This window comes from Pectinophora gossypiella, chromosome 19 (assembly GCF_024362695.1).
Source record: "Pectinophora gossypiella chromosome 19, ilPecGoss1.1, whole genome shotgun sequence".
NCBI lineage: Eukaryota > Metazoa > Arthropoda > Insecta > Lepidoptera > Gelechiidae > Pectinophora > Pectinophora gossypiella.
In genome coordinates this window covers 1,791,744-1,809,787 of record NC_065422.1, presented here as the reverse complement: position 1 = coordinate 1,809,787, position 18,044 = coordinate 1,791,744, and the positions used below count along the sequence as shown (strand labels likewise).

The 18,044-nt window shown below is 39.8% G+C and overlaps 1 protein-coding gene across 1 annotated transcript; it reads left to right on the top strand.

Annotated features, from left to right (window-relative positions):
• The first annotated feature begins 159 nt into the window (after positions 1-159).
• Positions 160-14,462, top strand: LOC126375561 (toll-interacting protein-like). Its single transcript, XM_050022546.1, has 8 exons — positions 160-294; positions 726-839; positions 2,324-2,399; positions 5,631-5,742; positions 7,666-7,780; positions 10,361-10,447; positions 11,328-11,513; positions 13,371-14,462. Exons 1-8 carry the CDS (start codon positions 247-249, stop codon positions 13,479-13,481), a joined length of 849 nt encoding a protein of 282 aa, XP_049878503.1. The 5' UTR covers positions 160-246; the 3' UTR covers positions 13,482-14,462.
• The last annotated feature ends 3,582 nt before the right edge of the window (positions 14,463-18,044 follow it).

Sequence of the window (18,044 nt, the reverse complement as noted above, 5' to 3'; positions counted from 1 at the left end):
TAAAAATTCGGTTTCATGTGGCTATTAAACATGGACATAGGAAAAAGAAAATCAGACGACGAAGAACAAATAATAGATTAAATATCTAGTTGCCAATGTCACAACAACTGTAAAAAAAAAAATACGTCATTTGATAAAAATATTTTTAGTCTGTTTTTATCAAATATTGTTGTCTGACGTGTTTTGCGATTTCTCGCGAATTTTTTTACAATAATCCTGGATAAAGCAGTGTTTTTGGTGCAGAAAATGACGTCGGCTTTGCCTAACGATAGAAACGAGGAGCGTCGTCGTAGGGTAAGAGGCAATATCAACTGAATTTTACTATTCTATACCTTTGTTTTGATCAACCATCATGGAAGAATGATTCATAATATTGCGTTTATCTCGTTGAAAATTTGTCACAAAACTATTAAGTAGATAAACAGGTGCTGCGTTCAACCGGTTTCCGTCTTAATAAACATCTCATTAATCCAAATCTTTAACAAAACGTTGAGTAATCTAAATGTTGCTCTATTTCCAGAGTTTTCCTTTATCCATGGGAGTTATTTTTTAAAATGTATTGAATAGAAAACTATACCTGCTAGGTCAATAAACTTTGTTTTTGTTTATTGATACGTAGATTCGTTTAGATATTGATAAGAAAACACAATATATTGAGTACTGTGTTTTGTGATTGCTTTACTTATCTTCAGAATTTACTTATCAAAGTTATTTAAATTTCCCAGGTTTTGCTTGGGCCTCTGCCAGCAGGCTTCCTACGCACTGATGGCACCAACGATACTCTTGATGCAGACTATCAGGCCGCACTTGCTTTACAGCAGCAGCTGTGTGGAGCCACTGTAAGTAATCACGTAACAATGTAAAATTGGCAGGAAAATATCTCATTAACAAGTCCATTTTGTGTTTTATGTATCCCTTCTGCTTATAGTGAAAAACTCGAGTCTTTTTAAAAAAGTCATAATTCATTTATTTGCCTTAAAAATGGTAGGTACAGTTTGCAGATGGTCAGCATCACACACACACCGTCATACACACACACGCACACACACACACACACACACACTCACATACACACACACACTCACATACAGACACACACATACACAACACACACACATTCACACACAACACACATACATTCTGGTATGATTTTTTTCAATAAAAGCTCAATTTAATTCGATTAATTTAATTCTGGGTAAAAATTGAGACAAAAGTTTTTTACATGGAGGAGTATTGTGAGTGTTTGTTAACAAAAATACCATTCCAATTGGATTTTTCAAACAGCTATTTTACATGCTTTTCACTAAGTACCTATGTATTATGTAGGTACATAAGACCACACCAATTTATAAGGGGTATTTAGAGATCATTGAATTCTGCTTGCTACAACTCTGACACACTGCTATAGTTTCTTCCACTCTCATCATAAAAACCACCTTCATATATGCTCAGCAGTTTATAGTACTTCAGAATTGGTATTTTTTAAAATATCTTTTGTTATTGTCAAATTACTAAGTACATAACATAAACAGCCTATATACGTCCCACTCCTGGGCACAGGCCTCCCCTCAATCAACCGGACCGGGGGAAATTACTAAGTATAATTATTTATTATGGTGCATCAACAGCAATACATACACAAACCAACTAAATAAAATTCCAGTATGCCTGCCAATGAGAGACACACACAATATTGACTAAAATGATAATAAAAAGTAGGAACTAACATTAACAAATTAAAAAGAAGATAATTGAAAATAAAGTTTAAAAACATAAATATCATGTAAACTTTCTTTAAATAATATTTAAATGGTATGAAAAACAATCTAGAACTATAATTATTAATAATAATTATGATATTCCAATGCCACAGAAAATTACACATAATAAATGACATATTATATGTATACCATAATTAATGGGTATGGGAATTTAGCAAGTGTGACATGTCTGTGAAACTGTAATAAATAGGTAATAAAACTTTAATTTGGACACTTTTCCCGTACCTCCCCAACTTGTTTGAGGGGAGGTCTGTGCCTAACAGTGGAATGTATATAGGCTGTTTATGTCATGGTTTTGCCCAAGTATAAATTCTCTTGTCAGATCTTCATCTTACTATGGACAATTGGATGATCAGCCTGTAATGTCCTAACTGAACTAGGTATCAACCACAAAGTGATTTTTATGATATTATGTTCCCATTGGGATTCGATCCTGGGACCTCCAGATCGAGAGAGCAACACTCCAACCACTAGGCCACACTCTTTTTGCAACATTTCAACTTTTTAAACTTTGTGTCAGTTCAATGTTTTATTTTCCACAGATGCCACCAGCCGGACCGCCGCTGACTGCCAGGCTCAGCATCACAATAGCACAGGCGAAACTTGTCAAAAATTACGGTAATTATAATGTTCTCTCGTGTGGGTTGTGAGATTAATAACCAACCTTATCAACCCTTGTGTCAGGGTTACTGTTGAGCCGCCAAATACCCCTGACATGGCTCATATAAAGACTATATACTTAAGTAAATACAGCCAGGACCGAATGCAGAACGTGCCCTCCGATTCCGAAGCACGGATCACTTTAGTGTCGGACAATCAAGTGGTCATTCTGCATTATCCTAACCAAACTAGGGATTAGCACTAGAGTATAAGAGGTTATTATAAAGTTAGTGATTAGGCAGCTAACTCAATTTCTATAACAATATTTTATGTTTATTTATTTTTTTAAAGAACGTCTAGGGCCCTGTGCCGAGGTTTATCTTGCAGCTTCTTTTCCCCGGCTATACAGGCTGTGAGAAGCTGCAGTAGTTTTAGGCGGATGAGACGTTCGTTATGTAAAAATTGACGATTGAAAGTGTAACTATGTTACCTACTGAATAAAGGATTTGATTCAAATTTTGCAAGCAAATTGTCTTCTGGAATCTCGTTTTTAATGAAAGACCAGCCACTTTCAATGATGATAACCTTTCTAATGAGTTTGTGTGCATAAACCGCATATAATCTCTTTCCTGACACTTGATACAGAAATAAAGAAACTTGGTAGTCTCAGTAGTTCCTTTAGTTCCTTTGAGGGAACTACAAGGACAAAAAATGCTCAGTAGTTCCTTCAGAGGAACTTCTAAAGGAACTACTGAGAATAGAGGATAATTTTTTGAATTTGAATAGACCCAACTAATAGAGGAGCTAGTTCCGCCCATACAACATAGATGGCGCTTACTCTGAAACGCGGTAATGAAGTTCGCACAGCGCGACACGATGCTGACCATTGTATCGTCTCTCTCTAGTCACAACATATGGATCGTGAATTCAACTTCACCATCATCTCCCTAGCATTTTCACAGGGTCCGCTTACCTAACCTGAAGATTCGACAGGTCCGGTTTTTTACACAAGCGACTGCCTGTCTGTTTTACCAACCCGCGAAGGGAAAACCAGTCCAATAAAGGTTAGGTCACATACCTCCTCACGAAATAAAAAAAGCCACTTAGGTAACATAATGATGGTAACTTATTTCAATGTTATGCATTCTTTACAGTCATATTGCTTAGGATAGCGTGCCGCTGACTAATTTACCGTAAAAAATATTTTTTCCGATTTTTTAGAAGGTCAGTGGTTAATGAGCTCAATTGAGGTCGTGGGTTCAGATCCCGTGAAGGCGTAACATGAGGAAAAAACAAATTAATAAATCATCGTCGATTCTTTTTGTTTACTGAACCATATTATGGTAATAAATAACACTGTCACTGTTTTCCGACTAAAGTCTGAAATGAGATACTTTTTACAAAACGTCTTTTTTTTTTTTGACGTGACTTATTGTAGATTTGCCGCAGATGGCATTAACTACTTGGCCCGACAAATGGGGAGCGCTGAAGGCTCTCACCCGGTACAACGTTTAAGACAACAGGCCTGAGAGTGCCCAGTTGGGCGCGAACCTCGGCTCAGAGAGTCGTCTGAGAGGAACAAAATTTGAAAGAATTAATCGACCCTAGCAGGTCGATAGCGATAAGCGCTGAATGAGGGAAATCGCCGACAACGTCGACGGGGTCGGTATCGGGGTCCTTTTACAAAACGTCAAAACGAAAGTTTTCTATGGAGTTTGTATGGAAATACTGTCTTGTGACATCATCAATAACAGCGGTCAAACGCCGTACTCATTGTTACTTAATCAGTGGAGGCCCCACAATGTTTAGATGGTACGAGACCTCAAGATGGCGGCGCCCCTCAGCGCCTCAAAATAATTTTTTTTCTTTGGCAAGAAAATAATGCGTTATTGCAACTTGTGCGAGATGTTAAATATAATTTATAATACAGGCAGTCGCCTCTGTTAATAACCGGACGATTTAGGAGCGGATCCTAGGGATACATACGTAATTATATTTCTCTTTTGTTTTGTATTTTGTTTTTTCCTGTTTGTGCAATAAAGTATTTGTTGTTATGTTATGTAAACTCACGCCTACTTCCCACCGGGGTAAGCAGAGACTGTAGATTTTCATTTGATCCTAAAACGCATGACACAACGCTTGCGATATAATGATGATATTTACGTATATTAGCTCGTAATATTAAATAGGAACGTAATTATTAAAAAAGTAAATAAAAAGGTGTAAGCATATTTATGTTGATATAAACTTATTTACATTTGTGATAACAATACATTGTCGCAAGGAAAGATAAGTTGGAAAAGCCTATAATTCTTATCATATATTATCTGTTATTATGATTCATGTAACGTGATAAAGTTTTGTCCCGGTCATTTCATTCTGACGATATAATTGTGTCGTTTTGTCGATTGGTGCTAATATGTGAACCCGAATAAGTCATGTCGTTCTGTAAAAATACGGACATAATCACGTGGCACGCATGTTAAGGGAAAATAACATATTTATCGATTTCGATGTGCCCACTTTAGAACCCTGTCGCACTCATGGTATAAGAAGACCAGGTATGCTCAATCCTATGACAAGCCGCCATTGCTAGCCCATTGATGACGTAAGCGTTACGCAAATTTTATTATTGAAAATTAAGTGAATTACTGCCTAATGTATTTATACTATTATTTGTCACATATATAAAAATCATTAAAACTGTACGTAAATATTTTACTAAAAGTACAAAATTTCCTTGCAAAGTAAATTAAAAACATTGGACGTGGGTAATAATTTTTTTTAAGAAATGGCAACGCATGGTCGGATGACGTCAGCTGGGCTAACCTTGAAATACTAGCTGTCAGTTTTGAGCATACCTGGTGTTCTTATACCATGGTCGCACTATTCTCTTTGACATTTAATGAGACTTACGGTTTAATTTGTCAAAAAAGTTAATGTGGCATGGTTTTAAAGTGTATTATTTTTTTTATGTTAGTACAGTACATTAGTACTGGTGACAGTACACTCCGTATAAAAATCACATTCTTACCGTGTGTCGCTTATGCCCTCTGTCGGATTTTACGACATTCCCGGGATGATAAGCAGCTGAAGGTGTTCTATATTTTTCATTCGCTCTCAGCACATAATCGCATAGACATAGATTCAGACACTATTTTTGAAAGAAAGACAGAAACATTTACTATTTTCGGACACCACAGACACAGATAGAGAGGAGCATAATATTTTTAATTCGTTCATTCACAGGTCTGACACGTATGGACCCGTACGTGCGCCTGCGCGTGGGCCACTGCATCTACGAGACCCACACCGATCCCAGCGGTGGGAAAACACCGAGGTGGAACAAAGTCATCCATTGGTAAGTTCACTGTAGACATTTACTAGCTTTGTGTCGGTTTCGAGGCGGAATACCAGCCTCATCAACCCCGCTGTCAAGGTTATGATTGAGCCGCCAAAGGCCCCTGACATAGCTCATGTAATAGTTACTCACATACATCACTTAATAGTAACCGGGACCAACGGCTTAACGTGCCTTCCAAAGCACGGATCATCTTACTTTCGGACAATCAGCCTGTAATGTTCTAACCAAACTAGGGATCACAAAGTGATTTTTGTGATATGTCCCCACAGGGATTCGATCCCGGGGCCTCGGGATCGTGAGTCCAACGCTCATTCACTGGACCATAGAGGCCATTATCGATAGTGACAAAGATGTGTGGGACATAAGGTTACATGTCAATCCCATACATTTTTAACATTAACAGATCTGCCCATACTCTTATTACATGGGACTTAAACATAGCGGGCGGGCAGTGGGTGTATAATAATCACATCACCAGCCCATTAACGTCCCCACTGCTGGGGCACGGGCCTTTCCCTACGGATGGATAGGGAGATCGGGCCTTAAACCATCACGCGGGCCCAGTGCGGATTGATGGTTATTAACGACTGCTATTGCAGCCGGGACCAACGGCTTAACGTGCCTTCCGAAGCACGGAGGAGCTCGAGATGAACTTTTTTTTTGTGGTCACCCATCCTATGACCGGCCTTTGCGAAAGTTGCTTAACTTCAACAATCGCAGACCGATCGCGTTTACCGCTGCGCCACCGTGCTTCTCAGTGTATAATAATAAACTGTTACGTATACTAGCTACTCCTTTGGGGATACAGGCGTGATGTTATTTATTTATTACTAACTTACTCTACAAAAACTTTGACACCGGACACACCCTTGAAAAAAATAATTCTAACCGTGTGCTATCCGCGTATCTCCACCAACCCGCAGTGGAGCAGCCTGGTGGAGTATGCTCCATACCCCTCCGGTTGATTGAGGGGAGGCCTGTTTCCAGCAGTGGGACGTATATAGGCTGTTTATGAATGCTATCGGCGTAAGTCCGAGTGAGACAGACAGTTCGCGCGCGTTAGGCCTCACTACCTAGCGATTCATCCCCTCTGGATCTTTGGTCTAAATAGTCGTAAATCAATAAAGAACAAGGGAGTGCGCGCGGATTTTCTGTTTCGCTCACACGCAAGTGTATGTGTATGTCTATATGTTTGTTTGTCCGTCTTTCACGGCAGAACAGAGCGACGAATTAACGTGTTTTTTTAAGTGGAGATAGTTTATTTATTTATTATTAGGGAGATCAACAGCATTCACTTACAGTCTAATCCTTAAATTAGTAGCACAAAGCCAATTATAAGTAGATCCCCACAGATAGTTGATAGCATAGAAGTAATAGGTGAGACAAAAATATAAAAAAATAAAATAAAATATAAAACCAAGAAAAAAGAAATACACACGCATCGCTTACAGTGGAAGCCTAATCACTAGAACAACCTAAAAAAAAAAACTAATTTTACAAATAAAGTTGCACAAAATTACTTATGAGACAAAGAATTGTCGGTTTATTAATCTATAGTTGAAGGGATGGAGAGTGACATAGGCTATTTTTGTCTCTAACACAGGGGTGGAAGTTTATGAGAGCATTCCGCAATTTTCAAGGTTGAAAGCTAAAAATTGGTATGCGAAGTATTTGTGACTAACAAAAAAAATGTGCATTCTTTTTTTTGGAAATCTGCCCAACTCCTTCAAAGAGGGGGTGAATTAATATACGGGACCTTTCGCAGTTTTCAAGGTAGGAACGCTCATATAACAATTAAAGCGCGCGGGCATACGACCGCGCGAGGCTCGTTCGTTCCGTCGCACCAGACAATGTTGGGTAGGCCGGGTTGCTATCATCATCATCATCATCGGGTTACTATAATACTAATTATCTTCCCAGCCTGCTGCCTCCCGGCGTCAACTCCATATACCTGGAGATCTTCGACGAGTGCTCGTTCACGATGGACGAGCTGATCGCTTGGGCACACATCACCATCCCGCCCGCAGTGCTCAATGTAAGTTACCTGTTGTTTCCATACACACATACTGTTGACGACAGGTCGACATGGCAATCGGGGCATGAGGTGAGCCGCGGAGGCGGGGTCGCCCCGCACACCCGCACACTCCCCGCGGCGTCTTAGTCTTAGTGTCGCACGAGTCCGTATCGACCGCGTTTATCGATTATAATCTCGATCACATAATTTATTGAATTAGAAATTAACATTAACACAAAAGAAAAACAATAGATTTAAAAGAAAGGAGGACCGGCAAAATTACATGGACCTTGGCCTATGGACCAATAACGTTAAGCGATATGTTGTTGGAAAGGTTTTTTTATTTTCTACAACTTTTACTATGGCGGCAAGTCTCGAATCGCTGTGGGAAAAACGTTATGAGCAAATAAAATGAAACTTCATCTCAATATCTTTACAGCTTTTATTGATTATAATAAGTTGTTATAAAGGATTTTAAACGTGTATATTAATGCATAGTATTGTCCATAATTCATAGTATTCAATTAGTGGGGGTGTAAGGGGCTCCAAATGACACCTTTCGGAGCCCAAGCCAACCTCGCCTGCACGCGGTACATCCTGCTGGTCAACGAAAGAGGCTCTGGCGACCCACCAACACGCACTGGACCAGCGCGGTGGGCTTATGGTCCAAACCCCCCCAACATGACCTCAACACATGTAAAACGGCCCCCAGTCCCCGGCAGCCCCGCTGTCCGTGGCTACGGTAGCGGCTACGGTAACGGCGGGGCAGGGGGTGCGAAGAATCTCCGGGCTGGATTGGGCTACCACCAACGACGACTGTACCTGGCAACATATAACACGTGCACACTGAGGACCGACAAGAAGCTTACCGAGTTGTAAGAAGCTATCAGCAAGTTACACTGGGATGTCATAGGGTTGTCTGAAGTCCGAAGAAAGGGCGAGGACACGATAACTCTGGACTCCGGTAACTTGCTGTACTTCCGGGAGGGCGAGCAACTACTGTCCATGGGTGGTGTCGGGTTTATCGTCCACAAGTCCCTAGTCAACAACGTGTTGACCATCGGTAGTGTTTCGAGCAGGGTAGCGTACCTGGTACTCAGAATATCATCACGATATTCGCCGACTGTCATCCAGGTATACGCTCCGACCTCGGGACACCATGATGACGAAGTGGAGACTATGTATGAGGAGATTTCTAAAGCCATGCATAGCCATAAAAGCCACTACACGATTGTGATGGGGGACTTTAATGCACAGTTGGGGAAGCGCTGCGGTAACGAGCTGAGAGTGGGGCAATTTGGATTTGGGGTCCGGAACACCAGAGGCCGGATGCTTGCGGACTTTATGGAGAAGGAGAACCTCTATATGATGAACTCCTTCTTCAGGAAGCCCGCGACCCGCAAATGGACCTGGATAAGTCCCAATGGCAAGTATAAAAACGAGATCGATTTTATCATGTCGACGAAAAAGCACATATTCAATGATGTCTCTGTGATCAATGCCGTTAAGACGGGAAGCGATCACCGCATGGTAAGAGGCACATTGAATATCAATATCAAGCTAGAAAGATCGCGACTGATAAAATCCACGCTCCGACCGTCGCCAGCCCAGATCCAAAACCCCGAGCGCTTTCAGCTCGAGCTTCAAAACAGCTTCGAGTACCTTGAGAACTGCGCAGACGTGGACGATATAAACGACCTGATGGTGGATGCTGTCCGTACGGTAGGTTCTAAACACTTTACAACCCGCCGTATCAAAACACAGAAACTCACACACACTATGCCCAGCAGTGGGCGTCATACGACTGATGATGATGATTGTCCATAATGATATCCATAACATCAAATAACGATTGCGGACGACAGCTAGTGTCTCGCACGAAGATTCCTATCGTCCCCCTCCCCTCCCCGCTCCCGTTGCTCCCGCGCCGCTTATCTACGAAACTCGTGGTGTTTACGCTGGGATAACTTTTTTCTCACAGCGATTCGAAACTTACCGCCATAATGGAAGTTGTAGAAAATAAAAAAACCTTTCTAACGATATATCGCATAACTTTATTGGTCACATAGGCCAAACTGTCGGACCCCCTTTAATCTAAGTATTTATGGTCAATCAATATTATAAAAAAAATATTGAAAACTAAGAGTAATATTTTAGAAATAAAATTAACGTTAGATGATTCAGATGAATAAATATTAACTTAAATGAAAACGTGGTATTATTTTATTCACATTTTGTTACATACATAATAAAAATATATCGATATTGAAAACGTCACGTCACTAGAGAATTGCCATGTCGACCTGTCGTCTACATTACGTCATCATCTCGCTAGCGTTATAACTTTTCACAGGGTTTGCCGTAAGGCGTTGGTAAATCTAGTTCGACCCTCGATACGAATTGGCGCAAGGCGGAGAGTGAAAGTTCTTTACGCACTGTTATTCTTTGGCGTCCAGAGTAGTCTATTTCAAAGCCGTACTTGGACTCCTGTCCTACGCCTCTGAATAGTAGTGTCAGTTACTACCGCCCTCAAAGGTTATCTTCGGCTCACGTAGGGGCAAACATGTTATTTTGTAAGTGTTATATTTTGTTGTCTTACAGGGCGAGACTCACGAAGACTGGTACCCGCTGAACGGCAAGCAAGGAGACGGCATGGAGGGGATGATCAACCTCGTTCTTAGCTATTCTGTAAGTACCAATTGGGTCGTGTACAGTCATGTCATGAGCAATATCATGTACCCACTTTAGAACCCTGTCGCACTATCATATTTGACATTTAATGAGAGTTACGTATTAATTTGTCAAAAAAGTTAATGTGACATGGTTTCAAAGTGTAGACATGTTAGTACTCGTGACCGTACTAGGTTCAAATAAGTTATGAAATTCTGATTGCTAAATAAAAAGACAAACATGTTCTATTTTCTATTTAACTTATTTATGAATTTTAATCATGAAAAACGTAAGAATTAGTCCGAGATTTTATCACATTTTTCTATGACGTCACAGTGTGCTTTTTCACACAGTTTCCTTAGTGATTTCGTGTTTAGACATTTAGTAAAAAGTAACTGATTTGACTAGTTGGAAACTAGCCTATTATTCGAAAATACAATGTAATGGAAGAAGCATAAATATAAAAATAATTGTTGTTTGTTATTTGGATTACATTATGTCTAGAATTATGTTGCTACCTATTATGTTGCTTCTCTTTATTTTGATCAGAATAATAATGGGTGGAAGATGTAATTTTTAAATGTCTGACTTATTATTACGTTTTTCTTGATTAAAATTCATAAATAAGTTAAATAGCAATAATAAAATGTTTTTCGTTAGTTTTAGATCTGTCTTTATTTAGTAATCACAATTTCATAATTTGCCTTGAATTCAGTACACGACCCAATTATGTATTAATGTAATGAGTAAATAGGTAATTAATATGTTAAATCTCGACAGCGCCATCTATATTATTTTTGGGGAACGTATCCTGGATAAATCTTCTATCAAAGTCATATTGTCATTTTTACTTACCCATATGTTTGGTTTACTCACGCATCTATGTTCACTTACCCAGGTGGGCCCCGCAGCGGTAACTACATTCCCCCCGGTGCTCGTGGTACCGAGCACGGGTATGGGGTTCGCGGCCATGCCCATGTACCCGGCGCCTGCGCAGCCGCAGTTGCCGCAACAACAGCCGCAACAGGTGCCGCAACATGTCGCGCAACAACCGCAACCTATCACTGAGGAGCAGTTGCAACAGGTATGTTGGTAGATTTATTTAATATTATAATCTGGAAGTCTTCAAGGCTAGAGTGAATAGGCATTTGCCAAGTAAGCCTGATCCAGCCTTTTTTTGTGACGAAGGGGAAATCCTCATGGATACCTCGTTGCTCCCCCGGGCGAGGTTATGTCGGACTCTTACCGACTAAAACCCCTCCGATGGCCCTCTGCTGCGCATGTCAGGGAGCTCCGGGATCTCTGTCGAACGCACCGGTGCTCCCCTCGCATTTGCTTTTATTAAAGCATCCCGGGGTAGATCCCCACCCCTACGCCATCCCAGTTTTACAGCAATGCGAGGCCATGTCGCATTGCCGTCCCTCCTGGAGATCGTGTGTTGAGCGGTTCGGGGCCCCGCCCTTACCACCCGCGATCCCCAGTGTTCCCTTTCAGTCGCCTTTTACGAGGGTACCGTAGCCCTATTCTTACGCCCGGAACTACATCGCCTTCGCATCGTCACTTACCATCAGGTGAGATTGTGGGCAACCGCGAGCCTATAATATTTAAAAAATATATACATATATCTGTGTATTTTTTTTCACTATAATGCCAACAACGCATCCTTTCTTATTTCGGCCACACGATGCGCAGAGGTGATGACATTTAGAGAAACTGTGGTTGGGAACACTGAAGGCAAAAGATCGCGTGGTCGTTCACCGACTAGATGGACTGATCAAGTAAAAGACTCTTCGTCATCCAAGTTCTACACAGTAGTAAGGGAAGCGCTGGACAGGAACCGGTGGAGGCCGATCACCCGCTCCAAGTGCAACCCTGATGCTGACCACGATCCTCAGATATGAGGGACCGACCAAGAGAGAGAGAGTATTTTTTTTAGTGACATCGTACCGAATACTGAGGGGATGATCCAACTCATGTATTGAAGTGGATTTTCCGTAATATGATATTTTTTTAAATTATATTCGATTGTAAACTTTGGCGATGGAAAATTCCACTTGATATTAACTCAGAAACACGAGCCGAATCATCCCCCTCAGTATTCGTTACGATGTCACTTAGGCCATGTATAAATAGCCACACGGGTACGTATGGGTGTTAGTGACATTGTAAAGGTAACTTGGGGGATGATTCAGACCATGATTCTGGATTGATGTCAAGTGGAATTTCCTGTCCAACAGTTCATCATCACTAATTTAAGAGTCAAGCCCTTGTCGGTGTAGCATTCCTCTCCTTGCTAAAAAAAAAGAAAAAAAAGAGCTATTATACAGTAGACAATTTTTTAAATACACATACACACATAAACAGCCTATATACGTCCCACTGCTGGGCATAGGCCTCCCCTCAATCAACCGGAGGGGGTATGGAGCATACCCCACCACGCTGCTCCAATGCGGGTTCGTAGAGGTATTTCTACGGCTAATAGCCGGGACCAACGGCTTAACGTGCCCTCCGAAGCGCGGAATCATCTTACTTTTTCGGACAATCAGGTGATGATGAAGCCTGAAAAGTCCTTACCAAACAAAGGACAGTCTCACAAAGTGATTTCGACAATGTCCCCATCGGGAATCGAAACCGGGCCTCCAGATCATGAGCCTAACGCTCTAACCACTAGACCACGGAGGCTGTTTGAAGTTTTAAATGATTAGTTTTAATTTTAATACACACTTCCTCTCTTCCCTTAAACGTTGCTTTGCCCTACAGGGTCCATGTTATAGTTCCTATGCCTATGTAACACCCCAAAGTACTACATGGAATGCAATAAATAATTGAGAATTGAATTGAGAATTGCTACTTTTAAAAGGAAAAGTAGAGCAGTGCCTTCTTCCCCGCAGTACTCTGTCTGACGCGAGTGGGTCAAACAGTTAATTACCCTATTTTTCAGATTGAAGAGATGTTCCCGAGCATCGACAAGGAGGTGATAAAGTCGGTGCTGGAGGCGAATCGTGGTAACAAAGACGCGACGATCAATTCCTTACTACAGATGTCCGAATAGGCCACTGTCGTCACGTATTTTGTATGTTAGCGCAGTTCTTGGTGGTGAAATCAGGGGGTTAAAAAGGCCACAGAAAAGCAATTCACCTAGAAAACCAATATTGCAATTTGACATTTGCGCATATAAAAGTAAGTGCGCAATGTGAAGAACTGTCAAATAGCAATATTGCTTTTTGATTAATTCTTCTATGTTTGCCCCCCCCCACCAAGATCCAGGTGGATATTTCCTGTTTGGGTTTTCCCGTTTATATATAGGCCATTATGGTGGATACTCTATTCTTCGGAAAAGTCACATTCGAGAGTCATCATCATATTAATATTAAATTACTCACGAAAAACTAAAAGGAAGGGAAATTTGAAAAATCCTTTAGTAACTTGACAATTTCACTACCTTGGATTTTACAAGATATATTTCATGAAAGCCCATTATTATTGTATACAATACGATACGAGCTGTAGGCTTTATATTAGTCGCAGTATGCTTTATTTATTTCTTTATATTTGTTTATAGTAATGTATTGAATAAAATAATCTTAATGGATTCTTCCGATCTGATGAGTGAGCAAAATTCGCGGCACGGTGCACTCTATCGACGTACACGCGACAAACCACCGCGAACTTATAGACAGTGATGACGGTTCTTGCAGACACTGACTTAATTTTTTATAGCTTGGTGAATGTTGAAACTATACTTTGTTGCACTTAAGATATATTTTTTAGAAATTCTATTTATTATGTTTACTCCGCCAAAATCGGCAACCCTATTTATCTACACAGACGTAGCTTGTATATCGTGTCGACGTCGATAACATGTATCGTGCCGCGTAGCCTGAACCCATTATTTAAATGCAGAATTGGTTAAAATTATTTTACGACAAATAAAATCTTTATTAATGTAAAAAAAAAAAAAACATTTATCACTGTTGTATAGGCTCTAATATTTGCACTTCAAATCTATATTAGGAAATTTCAAATATTTTATAACATACAAGCATAGACCTCGTATGACAAATAGACAACCAATCCCTGTAAAAAATGGCCGCGGCATATGTTGTCACAGGCGACGGCGTATAACGACACTGTACAACTGATAATGCACTTTATTTAAACAGCCATATCGTCTAAATTTGAGGGAAAGAACTTATAACATAACATAAACCGCCTATATATGCTGGGCACAGGCCTCCCCTCAATCAACCGGTGGGGGTATGGAGCATACTCCACCACGCTACTCCAATGCGGGTTAGTGGTGTTTTTACGGCTAATAGCCGAGACCAACGGCTTAACGTGCCCTCCGAAGCACGGAATCATCTTACTTTTTCGGACAATCAGGTGATTCAAGCCTGAAAAGTCCTTACAAAACGTCCACATCGTAAAGAACTTATACTAACTACACAACTTAACGTATACGTAGCCTTTTTAGAAAAACTCCTTGGCGGATGTGTGTCTATTTGTTTATAGGATGTCAGTCCATACAAGCTATGCTGGATTATAGGTATTCTAGTAGATGTTATTTAAAAATTGCTTAATAATATGAATTTTTATCTATTTTTTGTGCTCAAATATAATTGGCCTGATTTAGTTGTAAAATATAAAATTGTTATTCCATTTATTGTAGTAAGTTTTAGCGTAATATGAATGTAATCGTTATGCAAAGTGAACGTGAAATATGATAGCTAGTACCCGTTCTATAACATAAAGTAGCTTGATTAAATTAATCTGACAGCTTTCGAAACAAAACATTTTCCTGAAATGTTTCTTTCGCACTAAGCTATATTTTTGTACTGATGATTAATGAACCAATGTATATTTGATCGTATTCGCCATACTAGAAAAGTTGTCGCTAAAACGTCCGTAAATAGAGCGCCGGTTACGAACATTTGTACTAACTGTCAAAGTCTTCGTAATGATACGTAATTCCGTCACTAAATATCAATTATTTCCGTATATATGTCACCGTAAAATTGTAAATAACGTTAGATTATAATAAATCGATTTGAATCTCGCGAGATCGTGAACTGTCGAATAATTATGAATCGTATCATATTGCTTACAATTTAACGTATTATTTTTCGGTAGATTATAATTTATCGAAGTGAAACCGTCAAATTGTGATACGAAACGCACCTCGCGTGCTATACCATAGAGTTACAAAACTATTAGAGTGAGCATAATGTTAATTTGGGATTCTCTTAAAATGCATAAATGTTTTTGTCATAATTTTAATTATCATAATCCTTTTTGCATAACGTTTTTTAGCATAATAGTTTTACTTTCCCATAATAACATCTAGGAATACTGGTTTGTTAGGTATAACTTATTTTTGGGATTAATAAATAGATATCCATAATTCTTTTTTAGAATAATAGTGTTTTGTCATAATTTTTACAAGGCATAACAGTAGGTTAGGGTGCGGCGGGGGTGGCCCTTGGGCCACCCCTATGCCGCCAGCATGTTTATCTTACACACGAAAAGTATACTGAATGATACGTTTCAGATTTTTTAATTTTGATACATTTTTTCTTACCATGTGATGTCAGAATTATTGATTACTTACTAAATAATTAAGAAAGAAAGAAAGAAAGAAAGAAAATATTTATTTCCATATTGGACGCCACATTTACAAACTTACATTACAGGAGATAAAAAAAAATAGAACAAAAAAAAAAAAACAAAGACAAGAAGACAAATAATACAGACATTAAATATACATACACAATGGAGGCGCCCAAAATAAAAAAAGGATCTCCCTCAGCATAATGCCGTGACACGTGCTTAGCACGGGCCGCGGCGCTGGTATTATGGGAGACCTATCGAACGTGAGCCACGGACACACCAAACTCAATTACGTACCTACTTATATATAATAAAGAAAACATACTATGATACTTACATAGATTATAATGCATTACTTATAATACTTGATATTATAGATATATATTCCTATCAAAAATATATTTGCAAAATGAATAAATGAATAAAACTTACTTATAATAACAAAACTACTAAACGAAAAGAATACATTATAATAGGTAAATTATGGAGACGTGTAACTGTGTAGTGTGACTGTATGTACAACGTTGCTATGTGTGCAAATCTCAGCCTCTCAGCGTTCAATATGTGCGAAAGAAAAGTGCGTCTATCTCGTTCTGCCATGAACCGCTCGGCGCGGCGCTCGCTTAATACTGGCTACGGCAGTCGCCGGTGACGCGTCCGCGCATCAACCGCAACTCAAAAACAACCCCAGTTTCGACAAAATAGATCGTTCATTTATAATAATATTGGACAACAAACAATACATTCAATAATAATGATTAATAATAGGATTCAATTAATATTAATAGTACCTAATCGTCAGCAAACCGAGCACAAACAAAAGAGTTAGACCAGACCGCATCCGTTAATGCTTGGAATGTAACCGCTGATGCCTCGCGTGTCGAACCTATTGGGTAAGTCATTGAGAATTATATATATACTGTGTGTATGTTTATAACTATTAAAACATATTTGATCACGTCGGGCTCCTTTGACAATGCAAAAGATATTTTTTGTACATTGTTTTGAATGAACCTAACGTTTTCAGACAACGAACCGGCGGCGGCAGATCGTTCCAGCATTTAGATGCGGCGAACCTGAAACTCCCGCGGAAGGCGACAGTACGATGGGGCGGCACAATCAGGGCATATTCCCGTGACCGCGTCTTGTACGACTGCACATCGCGGGCCCACGTCAGTTTTTCAGCGAGATACGACGGCGTGCGGTACTTCACCAAACCAAACAAGAGACACGCCAGGTGCAGTTCGCTGCGAGGTTTCATTTTCAATATATTAGCATTATTCAAATATGGGGTGACATGAGTGCGTGGAGGTATTTTGAAACAAAACCTGGCGCATGCATTCTGCACCCGCTGTATCAGTTTCTGAGTTCGCGCAAGGAGGCGCGGCCCATAAACTATGTCCATATAATTAAACTTTGAAAGAATTAGGGAATCACACAGCCTTATTCGAATGTTGGTACTTAAAGAATCCCTAATTTGATACAACACTTTTAATCTATAAAAACAATTACTAGCAACATTACCGATATGAGCTTCAAATCTGAGTTCGTCGTCCATCAACAATCCCAAATTGCGAGCCACGTTAACCCTCTCCACAACTTCTCCTCTAATACTCACTCTCAAATCATTTTCACTTATTTTAAGAATCTGATTTCTGGATCCCAATATCATAAACTTGCTTTTGTTGCCGTTTAGAACTAATGAGTTGTCTTCCGACCAAGTAGCTATGCTTTCTAGATCTTTGTTTATTTTATTTACAGCGGTCTGTGTTTCTGAGGGCCTGCAACTTATATAAACTTGTATGTCATCCGCGTAGACGTGATATTATTTTAATTAATAAATAGATTATAATTAATAAATACGTACTTGATTTTACAATCTTGAAGAGCATTTATTTTATTTGACTGACACCTGTGTTTTATTCCTAACTCTATGGACACAGAACGGTCTACTGTAAGTCCGACCAATCAGGGACAGCCGTCGGACAGTTGACAATTTGACAATTGT